We start from the raw sequence: 17,135 nt of genomic DNA, 5'->3' as shown, positions 1-17,135 counted from the left end.
TGCCTAGAATACCCATCTCATCAATAATGCCCGAGAAAGACAGCAAAGGATCGACTGATGCCTCCATTCCGCCTCCCCTCGACCCGTTCCCCACCTATCAGACCCCATATCCGCGCTCCAACAAGGACGACGACAACCCATTCATCCAGTTCCGCCGCTTTGCAGATGAACAACTTTCGTCATTGTTCCAGGGAATCCCGCAGCTCTTCGGCCTGTCTTCCAGCCGAGACCCATGGAAGAAAGAGTTCGAAGAGTTGATGCGGCGAAGCCATGAGTTGGAGGAGGGTTGGAGAAAGCAGTGGGAGCAGGAGATGGAAGAGATGAGACAGGAGATTGAGAAGTCAAAGATGGATGCCTGGAAGGCCATGGAAGCAGCTTGGAAATCTCCCAAAGAGGATACGCTTTGGATGACCCGAGGAGACGCAGCCAAATCTCCAGCAGTAACCGACAAACTCTCCAATGATCCGAAGAAACCGGCCCTGTATGACGAGGGCGGCCTACCGAAAACCGAGCTGGACGCCTACGATCAAACCCAAAGCTCTGACGCAGCTGTCGAAATTCCGGTCATCAAGTCGAGGTCTCGGCACAGCTCGGACAAGTCCACAAACTCATGGTTTTCTTCCCTTGGCTGGGATGGGAAGCAGAGAGTCCAGGAGCACGGAACGGAGAACAGCCTCGCTGGCTCAGCTGAAACTTCGTCAGTGTCGAAGAGACACTCTCGTCCCACACTTTACACTCTATTCAGCGCTCGCCGCATGGATCCATTCAGCAATACAGATCACACCATTCCTTGGCTTCTGCTAAGCCCCTACTCTCCCATTTACCTCTCCAACCCTTCCCAGTCAAGATTGTTCAAAGTCCGCATCGAGGATTCTGAAGATGTGCCTTTCCAGATCTCGCAACCGAGGTTCTTTGAAAAATGGTACACGGACATCGACGAAAAGTTGGCAAGCCGGTTGCCTTGGGCGGACGCCTTCGAAGATCTGCTCAGCTTACAGCAGACTGGGAAAATGGTGGAAAGAAGCTCACCCACTTGGCAAACGCCGAGTGACTGGATTCATGGCCTGGTCCACCGTGGAAGTCTAGGACCTGCCTGGGGTTTCAATAAGGACGGTTTCCTAGTCAAGCGTTTCAGTGATGCACAGTCGGCGGCTCAAAAGGGACACTGCGGATGGCGCAGAGGATGCGGACGATTATGGGGAAAGCAGAGCGAAGATAAAGCTACAGCCAACTACTCAACATCATCGCAAACCGATGAAAAGCAAGATGATGCTTTTGAGGACTTGGTCGATAAGGCAGCCGAGCGGCTAGGACCGTTCCCAATTTTTGGGAGCATCCTCTCCGCAGCTGATTCTATTGTCGCGGCAGTTGACCAGGCGGCAAAAGATCTCGAGGCGATCGCTAACGGAGGTCAACCCGCAAGCGAGGCCGAGGATGAATCGCCCAAGGCCGAAGAATCGGCGAATACCTCGACTTCTTCAACGTTGTCGTCTGCTACATCAGACTCTTCTGAGACGTTGTTCTCGTCTTCAACCCGTGGTGAGAACAGCTCAACTCCATCCGTTGTGTCAACCTTGACCACCACTGTGATGCGGACTCTGCCCGATGGCTCCATCGAGACCAAACGCGTGTTGAAGAAGCGATTTGCAGATGGAACAGAAGAAAGCAACGAGAGTGTCGAAGTGAGGAACCTCCCAAGCACGCAACCACCCAGGAAAGTTGAGCCGCCGCGCGCAAACAAAGAGACCCAGACACTGCCTACGTCAGAGATACCTCCTACATCTCAACGTGAAATACCTGGTTTCGGCTTTGCAGAGGACGGCGTACCTCAACAAAACGATGCCAGCGCAGAGCAAGGTGCCGCGAACAAGGACAATAAACAGGATGGACGCAACTCGAAGAGAGGAGGTTGGTTCTGGACTTGAGTCGATTAATTGTCCAGTTCAACTTCTCACAAAGCCCCAACTTTCCACCAAAACCTCAAAGTCCACTGTACCTTCGGATTTCCACCTCTTCAAAGTCTATCGCCACTCCTCGATTTCGGGACTGCAGATCATCACATCTTACCTTCGCGGGTAAAGCGCTGACGAGTTATGTTCGCCTTTACTCCCGACTCCCGCTACTAAATTGAAATGGGCGCCGCCGCGCCGAAGCTAGCCACCAAAATAGCAGCTGTCAATCCAAGCAAAGGGTCGAGTGCGCCATCGCTTGCAGAAGTGACCGAGTCCCTCGTCACCATAAAGTCACCGTTGCGATCCAATCCACCGATCTTCCAGTTTGGACTGGAGTGACATCAATGTGTATGATATCCCCTCCCCTCAGGATGAACTTTGTGCGAATTGGAGGCGACTCGACTATACAACAAACCCCAGATTGCTACTCCCGCCTTGTGGAGCACTAAAGTCAGTTTCTGGACCCAGGCCCAGGAGATGAGATGAGATATACGCAAATGATGCTCACGATATATATGTTGCCCATGATCCTGGATATTCACGCTTTCGTTCTTTATTGTAGGCTATACCTTAGGTTCTTCAGAGTGCGCTGGGCACTCTCTCTCCTCTCTCTTTCTTTTTCTCCCTTCACTGCAGGAAAGATCTGTTCACCACTCCGCCTCAGAACCTAGCAGCTGCAGTGGTAACCAGGTTACCAGGAACACGAGCAGTATACTGTACTTGTATAGTCGAGGTATAGTTATTAGTTATATACTCCTTCCCTTCCCTTCTCCGATATATATCCTATCTCTCCTTTCGTTTTCAGCAGATGGTGGTTTCATTCTGAGGCTCCCTCCTACCTTTGAATGAACGAACAACTGAGTGAATGAATGACATCCCCTGACATGTTCGCTTCCAAGCTCAGCTGCTGTTTCAGCGATGAAGGCTTCAATACCTACAATTACAACTTTCAATCATGAGGATCATCTGTGATGCACATTGGACAAAATCGCTGACACTTCTTCTGAGATCGATGGGACGACACTAGGGATCGAGGTTCCTTCGCATGATAATAGCAAGGCCGAGGCCTTGTCACAGTATAGTACGTAGGTACAGTACACCGTACCTTTGAGATTCTAATTCAACTTGAAAGCGAAAGGACCAGTGCCAGTGGCAGTACTTGACTTTCTTTTTTCCTTTGAATACTTGATCAAGTGCAAGAAAGAAAGGCTGAGTCTCCAACAGCTTCATGTAATAATCTCATACTTCGTAAGAACGTCATGCAGTGGGAGCCCTGGGTACCAAGTGCTACTAAGTAGCCTCTGCTTCGGTCTTTTCCGTACTGGTATCTCCTCTCTTTTTTTCTCGCTTTTTGGCCTCTCGCGTTGCTATGCAGTGCTGCGCTGTGCATTGTCTGTGTGCCATTTCCACTCCGTCTCAAAATGCATTCCAAGCCCAGCGAAAAAAAAAAAAAATGATGCTCATGCAGAAAAGCATGAAGAACCCAAAAACTCAAAAAGGAAACAAGTGCGCTCGAAAACATGAACAAGAGACACCTGGGCGGATGGGGTCAAGCGAGATGCAAGATCCTCATCCGACCTGCCCCTTCCCCTCCAAAACACGAATTTTCTGCTCGAAAACGCTGAAATCAACAAGAGAAGAAAAGCAAAACAAAGCAGCAGATCAGAATAACGGTGCGCAATCATAGCATGATCCATCGTCGTCGTATGTCGCTTGAAGCCGTAGAAGAAACTTGGTCGCTTTCTCCCTTCTAGCACAGCCATCTCGGATGTCCAGAACCTCCATCGCATCCATCGCGCCTTTGGTGAAGACTCGTTGAGACCGATCTGTTGAACATCTGCCCATGGGCGTAAAACGGAACCGCATGATAACTCGGATCGGACGTAATGTCCATGCTTAATAATGAATCTTTTCCTTTTTTCATCCAAATTCGTGACCTTCGTAGTTTCTCCTGATGCCCATAGCACTTAAAACACATCTTCAGGCCACTCCCATTGCTCTCGCTTGATCCCTTTGACCTGCAATGCGAATTGTTCTTGCATTTTCCGTTTCTCCACATCGCTGGGCTCGAGCCGTCTCACACGTTGAGGAGCAGGACTCTTATTCTCGCCCTCTTCGTCTTCTTCTAGGATGATTGAAACTGGACGCGGAAGGCCCATTGCCGGTGCCGAGGTCAGCAGATTGATTCCCATTCCCTTCAGCGTTTCGGCGTCTTTTGAGACATTAGAATTAGATGTCGAGTTGGCGTTCGAATTGCTATCATTATTAGTGTTATTCTTCCCCTGGGGTTGATTCCTCGCATTGCTCAAATTCTTCAGCACCACACGCTCTGGCATCTGAGGGACCGGCGGTACAGGCGGCACGTCCTGTGGTCGCCGGCTTGGATTGTGTTTCTTGCCTGACGGCTTTCCTGGCGTGACTTCCGGTTGACCTCCGGTGCCGGTCTCGTCATGCTGCTGTGAACGCTTCGGCTCCGACTGTAGCTTGGCATGGTTGGGGTCCAATGTGGCTTCATACTGTTGTTGTCGCAACATCGCACGAAGCTGCTGGTTCTCTTTCTCAAGCTCCCTTCGACTTGGCCGTTTATGGTGGTCTAGGTCGCTGTGTGTGGCAAGCAGATCCGAATCCGTCGGGATCTCTACCGAAGAGGATCGGCGCATACGTCGGGTTCTTGTTGGAGTTTTGCTCCCCCGTCGAGAACCTTGCGGAGCTTCCTTAGCCGATGGTGTTTTCCGTAACTCCTGTTCGTTGCCCTCGGGCTCTTGACCAATATTAGATTTTCGTCGCTTTGGCCCGAACTGCTCAACATATGCTTCCTCCGCTCTCCTCTTCCGATCATTCAGGACCTCCAGAGTCGTGTCCTCGAGCGTGGCCTGGGGAGCTAGATCACTGGTGGAACCACCATGCTTTTTCTTTCCTCCAATACCGTGTATGTTCCACAATGAAATACTTTTTCTGAGACCCTTCTTTTTCTTTTCCTTTTCAGGATGTGGCTCTCTTTCTCCTTGAGTCTTGGTATGTTCGTGGGACTTGAAGGCGCTGCCGATCTTGAAGAAACGTTGTCGCAGAGTGGCCGGGGTTACCGCTGGAGGGGCGAATTCTCCCAAGTCAATGGAGGAGCGTTGGGGTGAGCCTCGCGGAGTAGTATCGTTGTCAGACTCGGCGCCGGAAAGGCTGGAGATAGAACTATGTTCCGGCCATGTAGATGAGACCCCAGCGGATCTGCCGTTCATGCTTCCTTCAGCAAACCTGGAGTTTCGTGGTTGCTGGTCCTGTTCTTCGGTCGCATTATAATTAAGCCCTCGACTCGTCTTTGGTCTCTCATCGTGATCCGCAATTGCTCCCGAAGGAGCAAACGATTTCAGCTGCCTGACGCGTTTGCTTGGTTGTTTTGCTGGACTTTCTTCCTCCGGCGGCTGTAGAACATAGGCATCTTGACGCCGGCCTCTGAGTGCCCGACTCGGAGATGCTCTGTTCCATGCCTCCCGCTCCTCTCGAATGAGAGCTGGCTCAGACTGCAGATCGCCAAATCTGAATACGCCAGAGGGTCTGGTGGCATACTGCGGGGAGGGGCTATCTCGAAGTTGTACTCGTAGGCTTGAAGTGTGCTGCAGATCTGGAGACCGTTGAGGCGACAACAACTGGTGCGAAGTGCTGGAAATGCTGTCATCACTCAAGGTCCGGACATGCGCCTGGAACTTCTGTCTCGGAGAGAGCACGGAAGACGGGTTACACAAGCCGGACGAAGCCATCCCCGGCCGCGAAGGGTAGTGTGTTTGGGCGAGGAGATCCGCTAATTCTTGTCGATTCATGATGGATACTAGTCGTACTTGATAGTCGTGTCTCGGGTCGACATTACATGTGATGCAGCAAGTAGAATCCCGCGTTATGCATATTAGAAGGCAAAGGCATCGAGTGCCTGAACACCAAAAGTAAAGATTGCAATGAGTGTTTGGAAGGAAGAGCGGAAAGCGAGTTGACGGAGCGGACGATTTGTTTACAATCAACTGCGCATTGACGCATTGACGCCGCAGAGGGAACAATCATGGTGGGGCCAAAGAGGCGGCCTCTAAACCTCCGGCGAACTGACGTGCATGATGCCCACAACACGGCTGACTAACCACCCGGAAAGCCTAGAGAGACGCCTTAGCCGCCCCTAACCCCAGGACTTCGACGCCTTAGGAAGCCCGAACTCCAGTCAAGCCACAGCCTAGAAGCCAGCCCCGAACTCACCCACCCACCGCCTCCTAAGCCGTGGCTGATGCCTACGATTCTCTCCAGACGTAAGAGTCAAACACTATTGAGCCCTAAAGTCGACACTAGGCCACAGACGGCGCGGATCATCTACTACTAGCACCTGTTATTAGGGCCTGCTCGGCTGCACGAGCGCTCGCGACCCGCAAGCGCTTTTGTGGTGGAGGCATGTTTTGACGCTAGAGCAACGCCTCCCGTGATGCCGTCTCCTGCCAAACTTTAGTATAACAGCCATAATTAGTCGATATCTATCGAGTGCCCGATATCCCTATAGTATAAGTAATCGACGTAAATCGACGCGCTTAATAGCGCGTTATTGACGAGTTATAGAGACGCCTTTTTGCTAATTATATAAGTTTATATAGTATAGAGACGCTTTTTTATTAAATATATAGGTTATCGGGTCGCTCTCGATAACGCTTATAGCTAAATCGATATCGACGCCGCCAAATTAGTATCGAATCGTACTATTAATACCGTTTTTAGCCCTATTTTAAGTCTCGCCGCTATCGTTAGCTATAGACGAAGACGACGCCGCTATACTATTACTTCTCCTAATACTCCGTAAGCGCGCCTCTCGGTTTAATTATACTCCTCTTTATCTTAACTCTCGGCGCGGTATCGAAAATCTATAGGAGTGGCGTAGGTCGCCACAATTAATATATAAAAACCTAGGGTGTACGGTAGAGACGTTTAATAGCCTTATCGAATAGATTCGTACTTATTTCGAGCTATCCGATAGTCGAGGTATACGCCTAGAAGAGATAGTTACTATATTCCTATATATCTATCGTTTTAACGCTACGTAGTAACAAGTTAGGACTCTATTCGCGAGGTTAGCAGATTCGGTATCGAGAGCGTTTTATACGGTACTAAACGTACTATAACCGCTCTATAAAGAGAACGTATACTAGGTAACCGATAACTCGCCTATATCTCCTAAGATTCGAGGTAATAGTAAGTTCTAGCTATATTTTAAAGACTATATCGGCGCTCTTAACGGTACCTATCTTTAGATGTACTTACGTTATAAATCGCTCGAGGAGGAGGGAGTAGGATCGTAGAGGAATAGGAAAGGAGTATTAACGTAAAACGTACTCGATATCGCTTTATTTAATCTATAATTTATATTAGTCTATCCTAGTTAGGAGAGGTCTACGTACGATTCGACTATTCTAAAGTTAGCGCTCGTAACGGAGGCATTTAAGCTACCTAAAGGCCGTTATTATCTCGCCGACGTAGAATACTATAACGTACCTTTTATACTTACGCCGTACGACGGCGTAAGATATTACTTAAAGAAATAGATAAGAGAAGGAGTCGAGAAGCCTACGAATAAGAAGAAGTTATTTAATCTTAGATACGCGTCGGCGCGAAACGTCGTCGAGAGGCTATTCGGTATCTTTAAACGTAAGTTTAAGATTATAGCGAATAAGTACGAGTACTCTATTAAAAACGTAGTCGATCTAACAGTCGCTCTTACCGGCGTATTCAACTTTATCGCTTAACGAGATAGAAATGACAAGAATTTTAGGATATCTCTTAAGAAGATCGTAAACTTAAATAAGATAGAGGTAAGGGTACCTAGAGCGCCGATCGGATCGATTTAGGCTTCTCGAGCTAACCGAGCAGCTATGAAAACGGTACGAGACGGGATTACGCAAGCGATATAGGATAACTACGTTACGTAGGGTAAAGAAGGTAATACGCGTATTACCGATATAGTATCGATAGGCGTAGGTATACAAACGACGAGTACTTAGTAGTAAAGGTAACGATACGTAGAAGGATAAAAGAAGTAAATTACTAGGTAAGTTTACTATAATCGCTTCTTCTCGATCTCTCTTAGTAGTTACGCTTTCTAGATCTCTAGCCTAGTACTTATAAAAACCTTATAGTCGATACTAATAACGTCGATAGTAACTAATATCTTATCTATTAATAGCGTCGACCTAAACGTCTCTTATAACTTTTAAATTATAATCTATCTAGGCGTTTTTAAGTCTCCTTACTCTCGTTAAAGCTCTCTTTTCTCCTTCGCTATTATTATCTCCGCAAATAGCTCGATAGAGTGATTAAAGTCGAGAGAACCCTATTGCTTTTGCCTCTTTGCCGTCGGCGTATCTATCGCTCTCGACGCTATCGGTTTCGGTACAGTTAACGCTATTGGTTTCGGCGCAGTTAACGCTGTTAGTTTCGGCGCAGTTAACGGCGTAATTATAGGCGTAGTTGGCGGTAGAGGCGACTAAACCTATACTATCTTAGATAGTTCAGGTAATTAAGGTAAGTCACCTTCTATCCTCCGTATTAACGCGTCTTCCGAGGCGTCTTATTACGCTAATATATTAAGAACTTATATATCTATTACCTCCTCCTCCTCCTTCTCCTTCTCCTACTCCTTACGCTAGCGTCGACGTCCTACTAACCTTCCTATTACCGTTAAGTTACTAAATAACTTCTCTAATTTAGTACGATACTATATTAGATTCGTTTTAAAGATATAATAGTCTTTGAGCGGCCCTTACGCTAGTTCTTGCTAGTTTTCCTCCTCCGCCGAGAACTACCCTATCGACTCGTTATATAAATAGCCCGTCTTTAGATAAAGCTTTATAAAGAGATCCTAGCGAATACGCTAATACGTACGTTTCGAGTTTAAACGAGCCGTAGTCGCTCGAGGAAAACGCGGCTTTATTTACTCGACGTAGTCTCGCTAGAAATCCGTCTTAAATCGCTCGCCTTTTCGACCGTATCGCTATCCGTCGATTATTAAGTCTAGATATATACGTTCCTCCGCTACGCTCTATCGATCTCTAGATATTTTGGGCTATTTTTATACTAAAAACGCTATAAGAGAATAGAATATCTATAACTCGGCTATCTCTAAGCTATAAATGTAACTACTTTTTCTATAAATCGGGTTTAGCGTATAAGCGCTGTAAAACCTTCTAACCGACGAGTTGTCGGTCGGGAGGTAGTGGATACGGTCGGGAGATTATGGATACGACGCGAGAGCAAAAAACGCGCTAAATGGGGTTAACTGGCTAGCGTTGAGACGGCGCGAGATAGGGGGCAAAAAGCGCTCGCTATGCCGAGTACGATTACGAGCGCTCGCTAGCGAGCGCTTTTTAGGCCAAAAATCGGTCGGCGAGCGCTTTTTTCGTGCAGCCGAGCAGGCCCTTACTCTCAAAATGAGCTTCGACGACGGTGATATGCTGCTCGAGTGTCGTTCTCTGTGCCTGATCACGCCTGGAAAGTTCCATCCTGACATCCGGGGGCACGGATGATTACGGTCCCATATAGATAGACACAGCAAAAGCAACCTGGAAAATCGTCTCAGTGCTTCCGTGGACATCCTGTCCGATCTGGCGCCCACTTGGCTGGGCATTTGTGTCACATTTATCCACCGATCCCGCTGTCTCGATCATCTTCTTCTCCTCCCGCGCAAGATGTATACTGTTTTGTCTTTGGCCCAGCCGTCCAAGCGGTAACTTCCTGCGCCCGCAGCTGAATCGTTCTCGACTCCCCCTTCTGTCATTGGACGACGGCTATCGGGCCAGGGCTCGGAATGCTTGTTAGCCATGGTTGGCGTTCCGGGGAAAAGCAAGGGTTGCAATACCTGTCGGCGCCGGAAAAAAGGTGTATGTGTCCCACCACTGCATCCAACCGCTTCACATCCACTGATATATGCTCTCTAGTGTGATCAAAAGCGCCCCGTATGCGGCCAGTGTGCCTCCAGTGGCCTCAAATGCGAAGGCTACAACCGTGATACGACCTTCATCATCCACCCTGCCAGCAAGGCCGTCGAAAAGGCAGTCTTTCTACCATATGCAAGACCGGCACCGATTGCACTCCCAGGATCTGTTAATCGCACCGCAGTGGAGTCACAATGTCGGAGTCTCTTTTGGGATTTATACATGCCTCAAGGAGGTGCGGCTTGTCGAGATGCGTTCATCCTCCGATGCGGGAATCCAATGAACTGGGCTGAAGTCATCCAACGTGTCTCCAACCAGGATAGGTCCCTTGAAGGTGCCTTTTCTGCGCTTAGCATCTCAAGAGTCGGCCAAGGAAACAAGGATGTCCGCCTGGTCCACGAGAGTGCCAAGATCTATGGCAAAGCTCTGAAAGAATTGCAAGAGGCTCTCTTTGACCCTAACCGGATGTTCTCCAATCAGATCCTTATGGCTTGCATGCTTCTCCAGTTATATGAGGTCCTGGAGGGGCCTGCCTTCAACTCGCGAAGTTGGATGGCACACGCTCGAGGAGCTGCTCGACTCATTCAACTTCGTGGCCCAGAACGGCACCAAGACTGGGACGCTCACCATCCGTTCCTTGCATCTAGGATCCCGACTGTGTACGCCTCGATCTTGCAACGAAAATCAACTTACTTGGCTACGAAGGAATGGCTCACTGTGCCGTGGGCAAAGCAAGGGCATCGGACCTATTTCGATGTTATGGTAGACCTTGCCACTATTGTTCCCGGAGTTCTGGAAAGATTTGATCATCTTCGCGAACGTGGAGCCGACGGCCATGAGGAGCTCATCCAGCTGCTTCAAGAATGCAAAGACCTCCAGATCCGAATGAACCGGTGGAAAGACGGCACGAAGAAGTCAGCTATACCTCGCTCAATCAAGCACGAACCTGTTGATGAGGACGACAGTTATCCATTTGAGACGGATCTCTGGTTCGAGAATCATTTGTTTGTCCACGCTCGTCTGGTATATTATACCTGTTCCCTCACTTTAGCCGAAGCTGTTGAAGATATTCTGCGCACTCCAGGTCTGCGAGATCACGAGTCCTTCAAACTTGTCGACGTAAACTCTTTGAGAGAGATTTGCGATGCAGGGCGATATGCCGCCAACATATGCCGCTCTGTTTCCTATTGTTTGCAGCCGGAAATGGGAGCTTGGGGTGCAAATATCATTAACTTCCCAGTCAGCCGCGCGTTTGCATTCTATAAGAGAATAGGCGACGCTGCAGCAACCGAATGGCTGATCAAAGCATTCCAGGCCGCAAAGAGGCGCGGTTTTCATGCCGGACATGTTTCGAGCCTGCTGATGTCGGGTCCTAAAGTGAAGGAAGTCCACGGTGATGCTCTCATCAAGAGAGAGTCGAGCTCCGAGTCCAGTCCAGATACGACGCTTACGGAACAATCGCCTTCCTCTAGTCAAAGCTGGGCCAGCAGTACGACAACATTCATCTACGAAGACCCTGCTAAGGATTACCTTGATGCCAGCAAAGATCCCGGCTGAACCAAGTCACGCTCATCTTCATCCTATACTTTTAAGTCTCCTCTCGGAGACCGAATTACTCTCGACGCGCTCTATGCGGAAACAGGAATTCTTCGCCTCAAATAGGAAATGTTGCGCCGAAAGAAGTTGTTTCTATAATGGACAGGGGCGGGGTCCTGCACTGAGGTTCTGTCTCTGTCTTCAGGTGCCCACGACCAACACAGGTAGCACAGGGAGCAACCCGAGATCGCCATCTCAGTCGGACAGCTTCTCAAGCACCTGAGCCATGTAGGTCAACATACAAGGTCTGCACCTCGATATCTGGGGTCCTTTGTGCTGTCACAGCATGCATCCGAGCTCCTACCGGAGTCGCCTGCCATGTCTACGGCCTCTGGTAATTGCCCAAGAGGCCAATTCCGAATACAGTAACAGTACTCTCTGGAAACAGCAGTCGGCACTATCTGACCCAACAATTGGATGAAGGGACTGTTGATGGGCGGGGAAGACCATCAACTTCCATTCTGTTGACCCAAAGGCGCTGTCGTAATTGACAAGCTCGCTTTACGACTCATTCTACACTTGACTAAAATGCCTGATCACATTATGGCCGACCAGCTACCGCTGTTGGATCTCAGCAGTACGTCCGTCAGAGAACATTTTGGCTATAGTTCCTTTTGAGTCGATCCCCAAGGGGGGATATTTTCATATATCAAGCCAGGAATATGAATTATTTATAGTCACGAACACATCTACTAGTAATATACTGCTCAAATCGCGCTTATTGATGACTCAAGTAAATCCGAGTACCACTCTTTGGACGAGATCTGACAACTTTTCATCCCCCCATCTAGCCTTGTACATGCCCATTGCCTTGATAGGAAAATAAAACTTGTAGTTTGGATAAGTAATCATGCAAGAGCAGTTGAAAACGCCCTCGATGGCTTCTTGCAACCACTCACCATTGGGTTGCTGGCGGCCGGTGACCATGGCCAAAGCCCTTGCGATGGGTTTCTTGTCCGGATACTGGGCGTACATGAGGGCAATGACGGCCCAACAGGTCTGGACGACCTGGGAGCGTTCATGGTCGACCCAGACCTTGAGCTCTGAGGCGCGATAGCTCTCGCCCCAGCCGCCGTCGGGCATTTGATGGCCGATCAGAAAGTCGCATGCCTTTTTAACGCGCGGCGAGGTGGCGTACGTCTCGCCCACGGAGGCCAACGACTCGAGGGCAAACATGGCCGCGTAGGTGAAACAGATGCCCCAGCTGCCGTACCAGGAGCCATCGTCACGCTGTGCATGGCGGATGTACTGCAGGGCCGATTCCTTGATGCGCTTGATTTCCTCGGCGCGGTAGTCCGGGTAGAACTTCTGGAACAGCGACAGCACGGTGACGACGGCGGTCGTGCATTCGGGATAGTCGTATTCGACCATGATGCGGCCAAACACCTCGGCGGCGTTCAGCAGCTCCAGCCATTCCGAGCCGCGCTGGATCTCGTAGCTGGCAAATCCGCCCGTGTGTTTGTTCTGCATGGTCAGCAGAACGTCGACGGCATCGCGGATTCGACTTTCTTCCAGCAGTCGTTTGTAGTTATGGCCGTTTTGTAAAAGAAGAACCACGCGGAGAGCCTCGGCCGTGCAGTCGGACACGGTGTAGCCTTGCAGCTTGGTGCTGAAGGGCCACGCACCCTTGCGGGCCTGTCGGTAGCAGATCTCTCGGTCGGGCACTTCTTCGCGTATCTGCTCGGACCCCAGAAACTCCAGAGCTCGTGTGAGCATGGGCTTCCACTTGGGCGAATCCGCCAGACCGGCCTCGACGCACGCTTGGATCGTGAATGCCGTGTCCCAGACTTGTACGCCATTGGTGCCGTTGGCCAGCATGCCTTCTTTGTTGACCCACAGATACTCGTCCAGACGGTATAGATGTCGCTGGAACGAGTAGCTGTCGGGCCCTTCTTTGATGAAACAACATAGCGTATTCATTGGAGCGTTTACCGGAGCCAGGTCGGCATAGTCGGTGTTGTGGTCTTCATACTGCACCAACCGCCAGACCCAGGCCTCGGCTCGGTCGACGATAGATTTTGTTCTCAGTAACGGGATCCAGATCCACACGAGGAGGAAATTGATCAGATTCAACAGCCACGACTTCGGGTGGTAGTTGTCTGCTGGGGATATGGAATTGCGATGTGAGCCAAAGTGGATGGTCTCGTACGGCTGCACAAACAATTCTTGTCGCAGCTCTCGGATAAGTTTGTTCTCCGGCATGGTGAATTTCTTCGACCAGATATATGACATGGGCAGAAAAACCTGCCGCATATGCACCCACCATCGCCAGGGAGCAATTGGCGTCCAGTCAGGCAGAAGCCACAACTCCGGAGGTACGGGATTAACGATCTCCCATTTTGTGACACCTAGGATACTGAGCCAGAACTTGGCCCAATGCGGGCCATTAACTGCACCGCCGAGTTCGTGCAGTTTTCCCCGGGCCTTAACCATGCGCAAATCTTCCTCGCTGGCCCCTAGGATTCTGAGGATGGTGTAGTTCATCGCGGTGCCAAAGACCGAACTGTGGCCTTCCACATGAAGACCCCATCCTCCGTCGATATTTTGCCTGGCAAAAAGATAATTCCTGATCTCGATCTGTCGCTCCGGCGGGATTGGTGTCCCGGTCGCGTACCAACAGATGACAATTCCTGGGAGGAGGAACAGTGGGCCGCCATATTCGCATGCCCAGTTCCCTGGAGGCAGTTGGAGTCGGGAGTAGAATTCGAGGCAGTTTTCGATTGAATCTGAGAGAGTCGAGGGAGGAGGAAGATCAGGGAGATTCTGCCTGCATTGTTAGCTTCGACACTCTTGATCGAATGTTTCTTTTTGCCCAATTGCGCCCTTACTGTCGGTAGACCCAGGAAATACTTGTCGGCGGTGCTTTGTGGCCATGCTTCCACTTCCTTATCGGTCTTCAAGTAGTGCCACGTCTGCCGGCCCGACTCGGCCAGAAGTCTCCATCTGGAACGATCGGTTTTCTCGCTGGAGGGATCCAGGTCGCATCTGTTGGCATTTCCATTGGCGAACCCGTTGGGCGCGCCGTCCGCCGCCTTCTCGGGGGACTGGCGTGTCCGCACCATGGTCAAACAGCAACTTATTCCACCCCGGACTTGTTAAAGGACATTTTGCATTGACACGCGGCGGTTAGGGAGATGGTTGACGCGAAGTCTGCTGGTACTAAATAAGGTTCCTCATAACGTGGCACCCGGGAACTGACAAACTGGCGCCACTCGGAGTCTGGGGAAATAAATTCTACAAACGATCGGAGGCGGTGGAGGACCGGACCAGATCCGTTTAGCTCCCGTCAGTCAGGCCAGGAACGCAGCGTCAGGTACCACAACTACAGCCAGGGACTACAAAGGTATTTGTATACATTTGCCTACAGCTGGGGGTTGGAGGCAGCGGCTGCTATTACTGTTCTGTTCTGCACTGTTTGTACGGTAGATCTCCGGGACCTGCGAGTGACAAGGCACCGGAAGATCCCTGCGCCCTGGGGTGGATAGTAGTGTCATGCTTCCCTTTTCCCACCACCGACTCTGATCGGTCCTGTCACTGTTGTGGATCCGGTAATGCATTGTTCCCAAAGAATTCGTCCAGATGTGTCTTTGAACTCTGCCCAAAAGAATCATTAACACGGCTGCGATGGCAAGCCAAACATCATGGCAGCCCGATTCTAGCAGCCTTTTGGAAGAGCCAGTAACGACTGCTAGTATTTCGCCAGAGAAGCAGAGAGTCTTGAGTTATATTGCAGACACATTTAACAATATTCTACGCGACATCAGAGCACGCCCAAGCGGTAGACCGGTCATAATCCTCAAGCGCATCGTTGCGGTCCAACCCTACTATGACCGTCCGGACTCGATGCGTGTGAAATGCCACATTCAAAGCCGCGAGATGCGTTACCACTTCCCCGGAAAGAATGCAGATGAGGCCTGGCGGTTTGGTACACAGAGACGACTGACGGTGTCTTGACGTATCCTAACCTTTCCCAGCTTGCGTCGGCCGGATCTTGGGAGAGATAAACAGTGCAATCAGAGCGGGGATCACAATCACCAAGAGGTAGGACCAAAGACCACAAGCAGATTGATCTCTCACTGGAGCAGAGACATCTACTATCGTGATCCAATGCTGTTCAAACAACAAGAAACAGTAGATCGGTATGTGGATGACATCGCACATACATGTCAAGTCACCAGAAGAGACCTGAACGTGGTGGGTGCTCTCACCTACATTCGCTCCAGTATCGCTTACCAACCACGGCACCAGTGCGCCAGCCCCAAGGGGCTTGTGGCAGGCCTGGGTGATGGCTCCGGAGGTCAAGTACCTACCCATATCCCGGACCACAGAAACATGTTCTCTGAGGCCTCTCATATCGCCTGGATTCTCGTCATTGAGAAGGAGGTGAGTCGAAACCACACGGCAAGTGATAGTGTGCTGAGAAGGCAGGCAACGTTCAATACCCTTGTGGAAAAGGCTTTTCACCAACATCCGGTGCTTGGGCCGGGACTTCTTGTAACGGTATATCTAGCTCTGCACATCTTGACACCTCCAGTCCTGACCGCAATACCCTGCAGGCTAAGGGATACCCAGACCTAGCAACCCGCCACTTCCTACGCAATCTGGCCGACCATGCTCGGACACCCATCCAGATATTTGGATTGTTCGACTGGGATCCCGATGGAATCCAGATTCTGAAATGCTACCTGTATGGCTCAAAGAGGCTCGCACAAGAGCATTGCTGCATTCTTCCAGAAATGAAATGGATTGGCATCAGAGCTCATGACATTCATAGACTGGACGGCGCTACTCAAGAGTCGCTGCCATTGTCCATGAGGGACAGGGCGCTCGCCAGATCTATGTTGGCTAGCGAGGAGTGGAGGGATGAGCTGGGCGAGATATTGCCCGGATTGCAGGAAGCCACAGTCGAGATCCAAAGACTGCTCATGCTGAATCGGAAAGCCGAGATTCAGATCCTGGATCAGGGGGGCGGCGGGTTTGAACAATGGTTGGTCGGAAAGCTGAGGAACCGCCTGGTAGAGACGGTGTTCTGATAGAACGTCGAGCGAAGGGCGACATAATCTGTGTTCAAAGACCCAGTGACCGCCTCACTCCCTGTCTAACCTTCTTTTCAAACTCTGGACGTCGCTCTCTCCACATTTTTGCGGCTTCTACGTTGGCCGGGCTCTCATCGTTGGGCTCGGCCAACATGGACATGACGGATATAAGTATTTTCTCCACGCTCTGTATAGGTGACCACCGCTCAGACGCACTCTCGTAGTGGTTCGGATCGTCGCCAGGAGGATGCAAAATAGATATACAGACTTCGCCGTTGGTGTATACTGGGAGAAAGTAAATGTTAGTCTTGCCAGATGTAGCGCAACGAGGCTCCGTGGCCATACCGTTAGGATGCCAGATCTCCCCGAGGAACTTCATCTTGGGAGGATTCAGAGGATAGTCCTTGGGGAATCTGAGCTCGGCAGGAAAGATGCCACCGTCGTACGGTGTCCCTTCGGGGCCTTCGATCAGGGCCTCCCATACGAACAGGTCATCTTCAGTTACCGGCCCTGCGGTTATGCCCTGAGGTGGATTCGTCAAGAGAGCTTTGTACTCTTGAAAAAGTCGCTTTGAAGCTACGTTTGAGCCCATACTGAATATCGAT

The 17,135-nt window shown here is 50.3% G+C and overlaps 6 protein-coding genes across 6 annotated transcripts; 3 read left to right on the top strand and 3 right to left on the bottom strand.

Moving 5' to 3' along the window:
* Positions 1 to 26: 26 nt before the first annotated feature.
* HMPREF1120_03152 (uncharacterized protein) lies at positions 27 to 1,925 on the top strand (the record flags this gene model as incomplete). The annotated part of the gene is made up of 1 exon (XM_009157207.1): positions 27 to 1,925. One exon carries the CDS (start codon positions 27 to 29, stop codon positions 1,923 to 1,925), a length of 1,899 nt encoding a protein of 632 aa, XP_009155455.1.
* Positions 1,926 to 2,369: 444 nt separating this feature from the next.
* Positions 2,370 to 5,972, bottom strand: HMPREF1120_03151 (uncharacterized protein). Its single transcript, XM_009157206.1, has 3 exons — positions 2,891 to 5,972; positions 2,792 to 2,843; positions 2,370 to 2,744 (listed from the first exon to the last, which is right to left on the bottom strand). The coding sequence occupies exon 1, from the start codon at positions 5,762 to 5,764 to the stop codon at positions 3,920 to 3,922; it is 1,845 nt and encodes a 614-aa protein (XP_009155454.1). The 5' UTR covers positions 5,765 to 5,972; the 3' UTR covers positions 2,370 to 2,744; positions 2,792 to 2,843; positions 2,891 to 3,919.
* A 3,406-nt stretch (positions 5,973 to 9,378) lies between these two features.
* Positions 9,379 to 12,237, top strand: HMPREF1120_03150 (uncharacterized protein). Its single transcript, XM_009157205.1, has 2 exons — positions 9,379 to 9,844; positions 9,902 to 12,237. Exons 1-2 carry the CDS (start codon positions 9,785 to 9,787, stop codon positions 11,453 to 11,455), a joined length of 1,614 nt encoding a protein of 537 aa, XP_009155453.1. The 5' UTR covers positions 9,379 to 9,784; the 3' UTR covers positions 11,456 to 12,237.
* HMPREF1120_03149 (lanosterol synthase) lies at positions 12,054 to 14,840 on the bottom strand. The gene is made up of 2 exons (XM_009157204.1): positions 14,323 to 14,840; positions 12,054 to 14,257 (listed from the first exon to the last, which is right to left on the bottom strand). Exons 1-2 carry the CDS (start codon positions 14,554 to 14,556, stop codon positions 12,224 to 12,226), a joined length of 2,268 nt encoding a protein of 755 aa, XP_009155452.1. The 5' UTR covers positions 14,557 to 14,840; the 3' UTR covers positions 12,054 to 12,223.
* HMPREF1120_03148 (meiotic recombination protein SPO11) lies at positions 14,150 to 16,773 on the top strand. Its single transcript, XM_009157203.1, has 6 exons — positions 14,150 to 15,419; positions 15,469 to 15,535; positions 15,580 to 15,688; positions 15,743 to 15,877; positions 15,923 to 15,994; positions 16,051 to 16,773. The coding sequence occupies exons 1-6, from the start codon at positions 15,119 to 15,121 to the stop codon at positions 16,525 to 16,527; spliced, it is 1,161 nt and encodes a 386-aa protein (XP_009155451.1). The 5' UTR covers positions 14,150 to 15,118; the 3' UTR covers positions 16,528 to 16,773.
* On the bottom strand, positions 16,562 to 17,122 carry HMPREF1120_03147 (ubiquitin-conjugating enzyme E2-18 kDa; the record flags this gene model as incomplete). The annotated part of the gene is made up of 2 exons (XM_009157202.1): positions 16,562 to 16,815; positions 16,876 to 17,122. The coding sequence occupies 2 exons, from the start codon at positions 17,120 to 17,122 to the stop codon at positions 16,562 to 16,564; spliced, it is 501 nt and encodes a 166-aa protein (XP_009155450.1).
* Between the last annotated feature and the right edge of the window lie 13 nt (positions 17,123 to 17,135).

This window comes from Exophiala dermatitidis, assembly GCF_000230625.1.
Source record: "Exophiala dermatitidis NIH/UT8656 unplaced genomic scaffold supercont1.3, whole genome shotgun sequence".
Lineage (NCBI taxonomy): Eukaryota > Fungi > Ascomycota > Eurotiomycetes > Chaetothyriales > Herpotrichiellaceae > Exophiala > Exophiala dermatitidis.
This window is presented reverse-complemented; position numbering and strand designations above follow the sequence as displayed.

Coding starts and splice junctions, on each gene's coding strand:
- HMPREF1120_03151 (XM_009157206.1), bottom strand. CDS start 5,764: ATGAATCGACAAGAATTAGCGGATCTCCTCGCCCAAACACACTACCCT.
- HMPREF1120_03150 (XM_009157205.1), top strand. CDS start 9,785: ATGGTTGGCGTTCCGGGGAAAAGCAAGGGTTGCAATACCTGTCGGCGC. Junction 9,845..9,901: donor GTCGGCGCCGGAAAAAAGGT/GTATGTGTCCCA, acceptor TATGCTCTCTAG/TGTGATCAAAAGCGCCCCGT.
- HMPREF1120_03149 (XM_009157204.1), bottom strand. CDS start 14,556: ATGGTGCGGACACGCCAGTCCCCCGAGAAGGCGGCGGACGGCGCGCCC. Junction 14,258..14,322: donor ATTTCCTGGGTCTACCGACA/GTAAGGGCGCAA, acceptor CAATGCAGGCAG/AATCTCCCTGATCTTCCTCC.
- HMPREF1120_03148 (XM_009157203.1), top strand. CDS start 15,119: ATGGCAAGCCAAACATCATGGCAGCCCGATTCTAGCAGCCTTTTGGAA. Junction 15,536..15,579: donor GGGATCACAATCACCAAGAG/GTAGGACCAAAG, acceptor TCACTGGAGCAG/AGACATCTACTATCGTGATC. Junction 15,995..16,050: donor GGCCGGGACTTCTTGTAACG/GTATATCTAGCT, acceptor AATACCCTGCAG/GCTAAGGGATACCCAGACCT.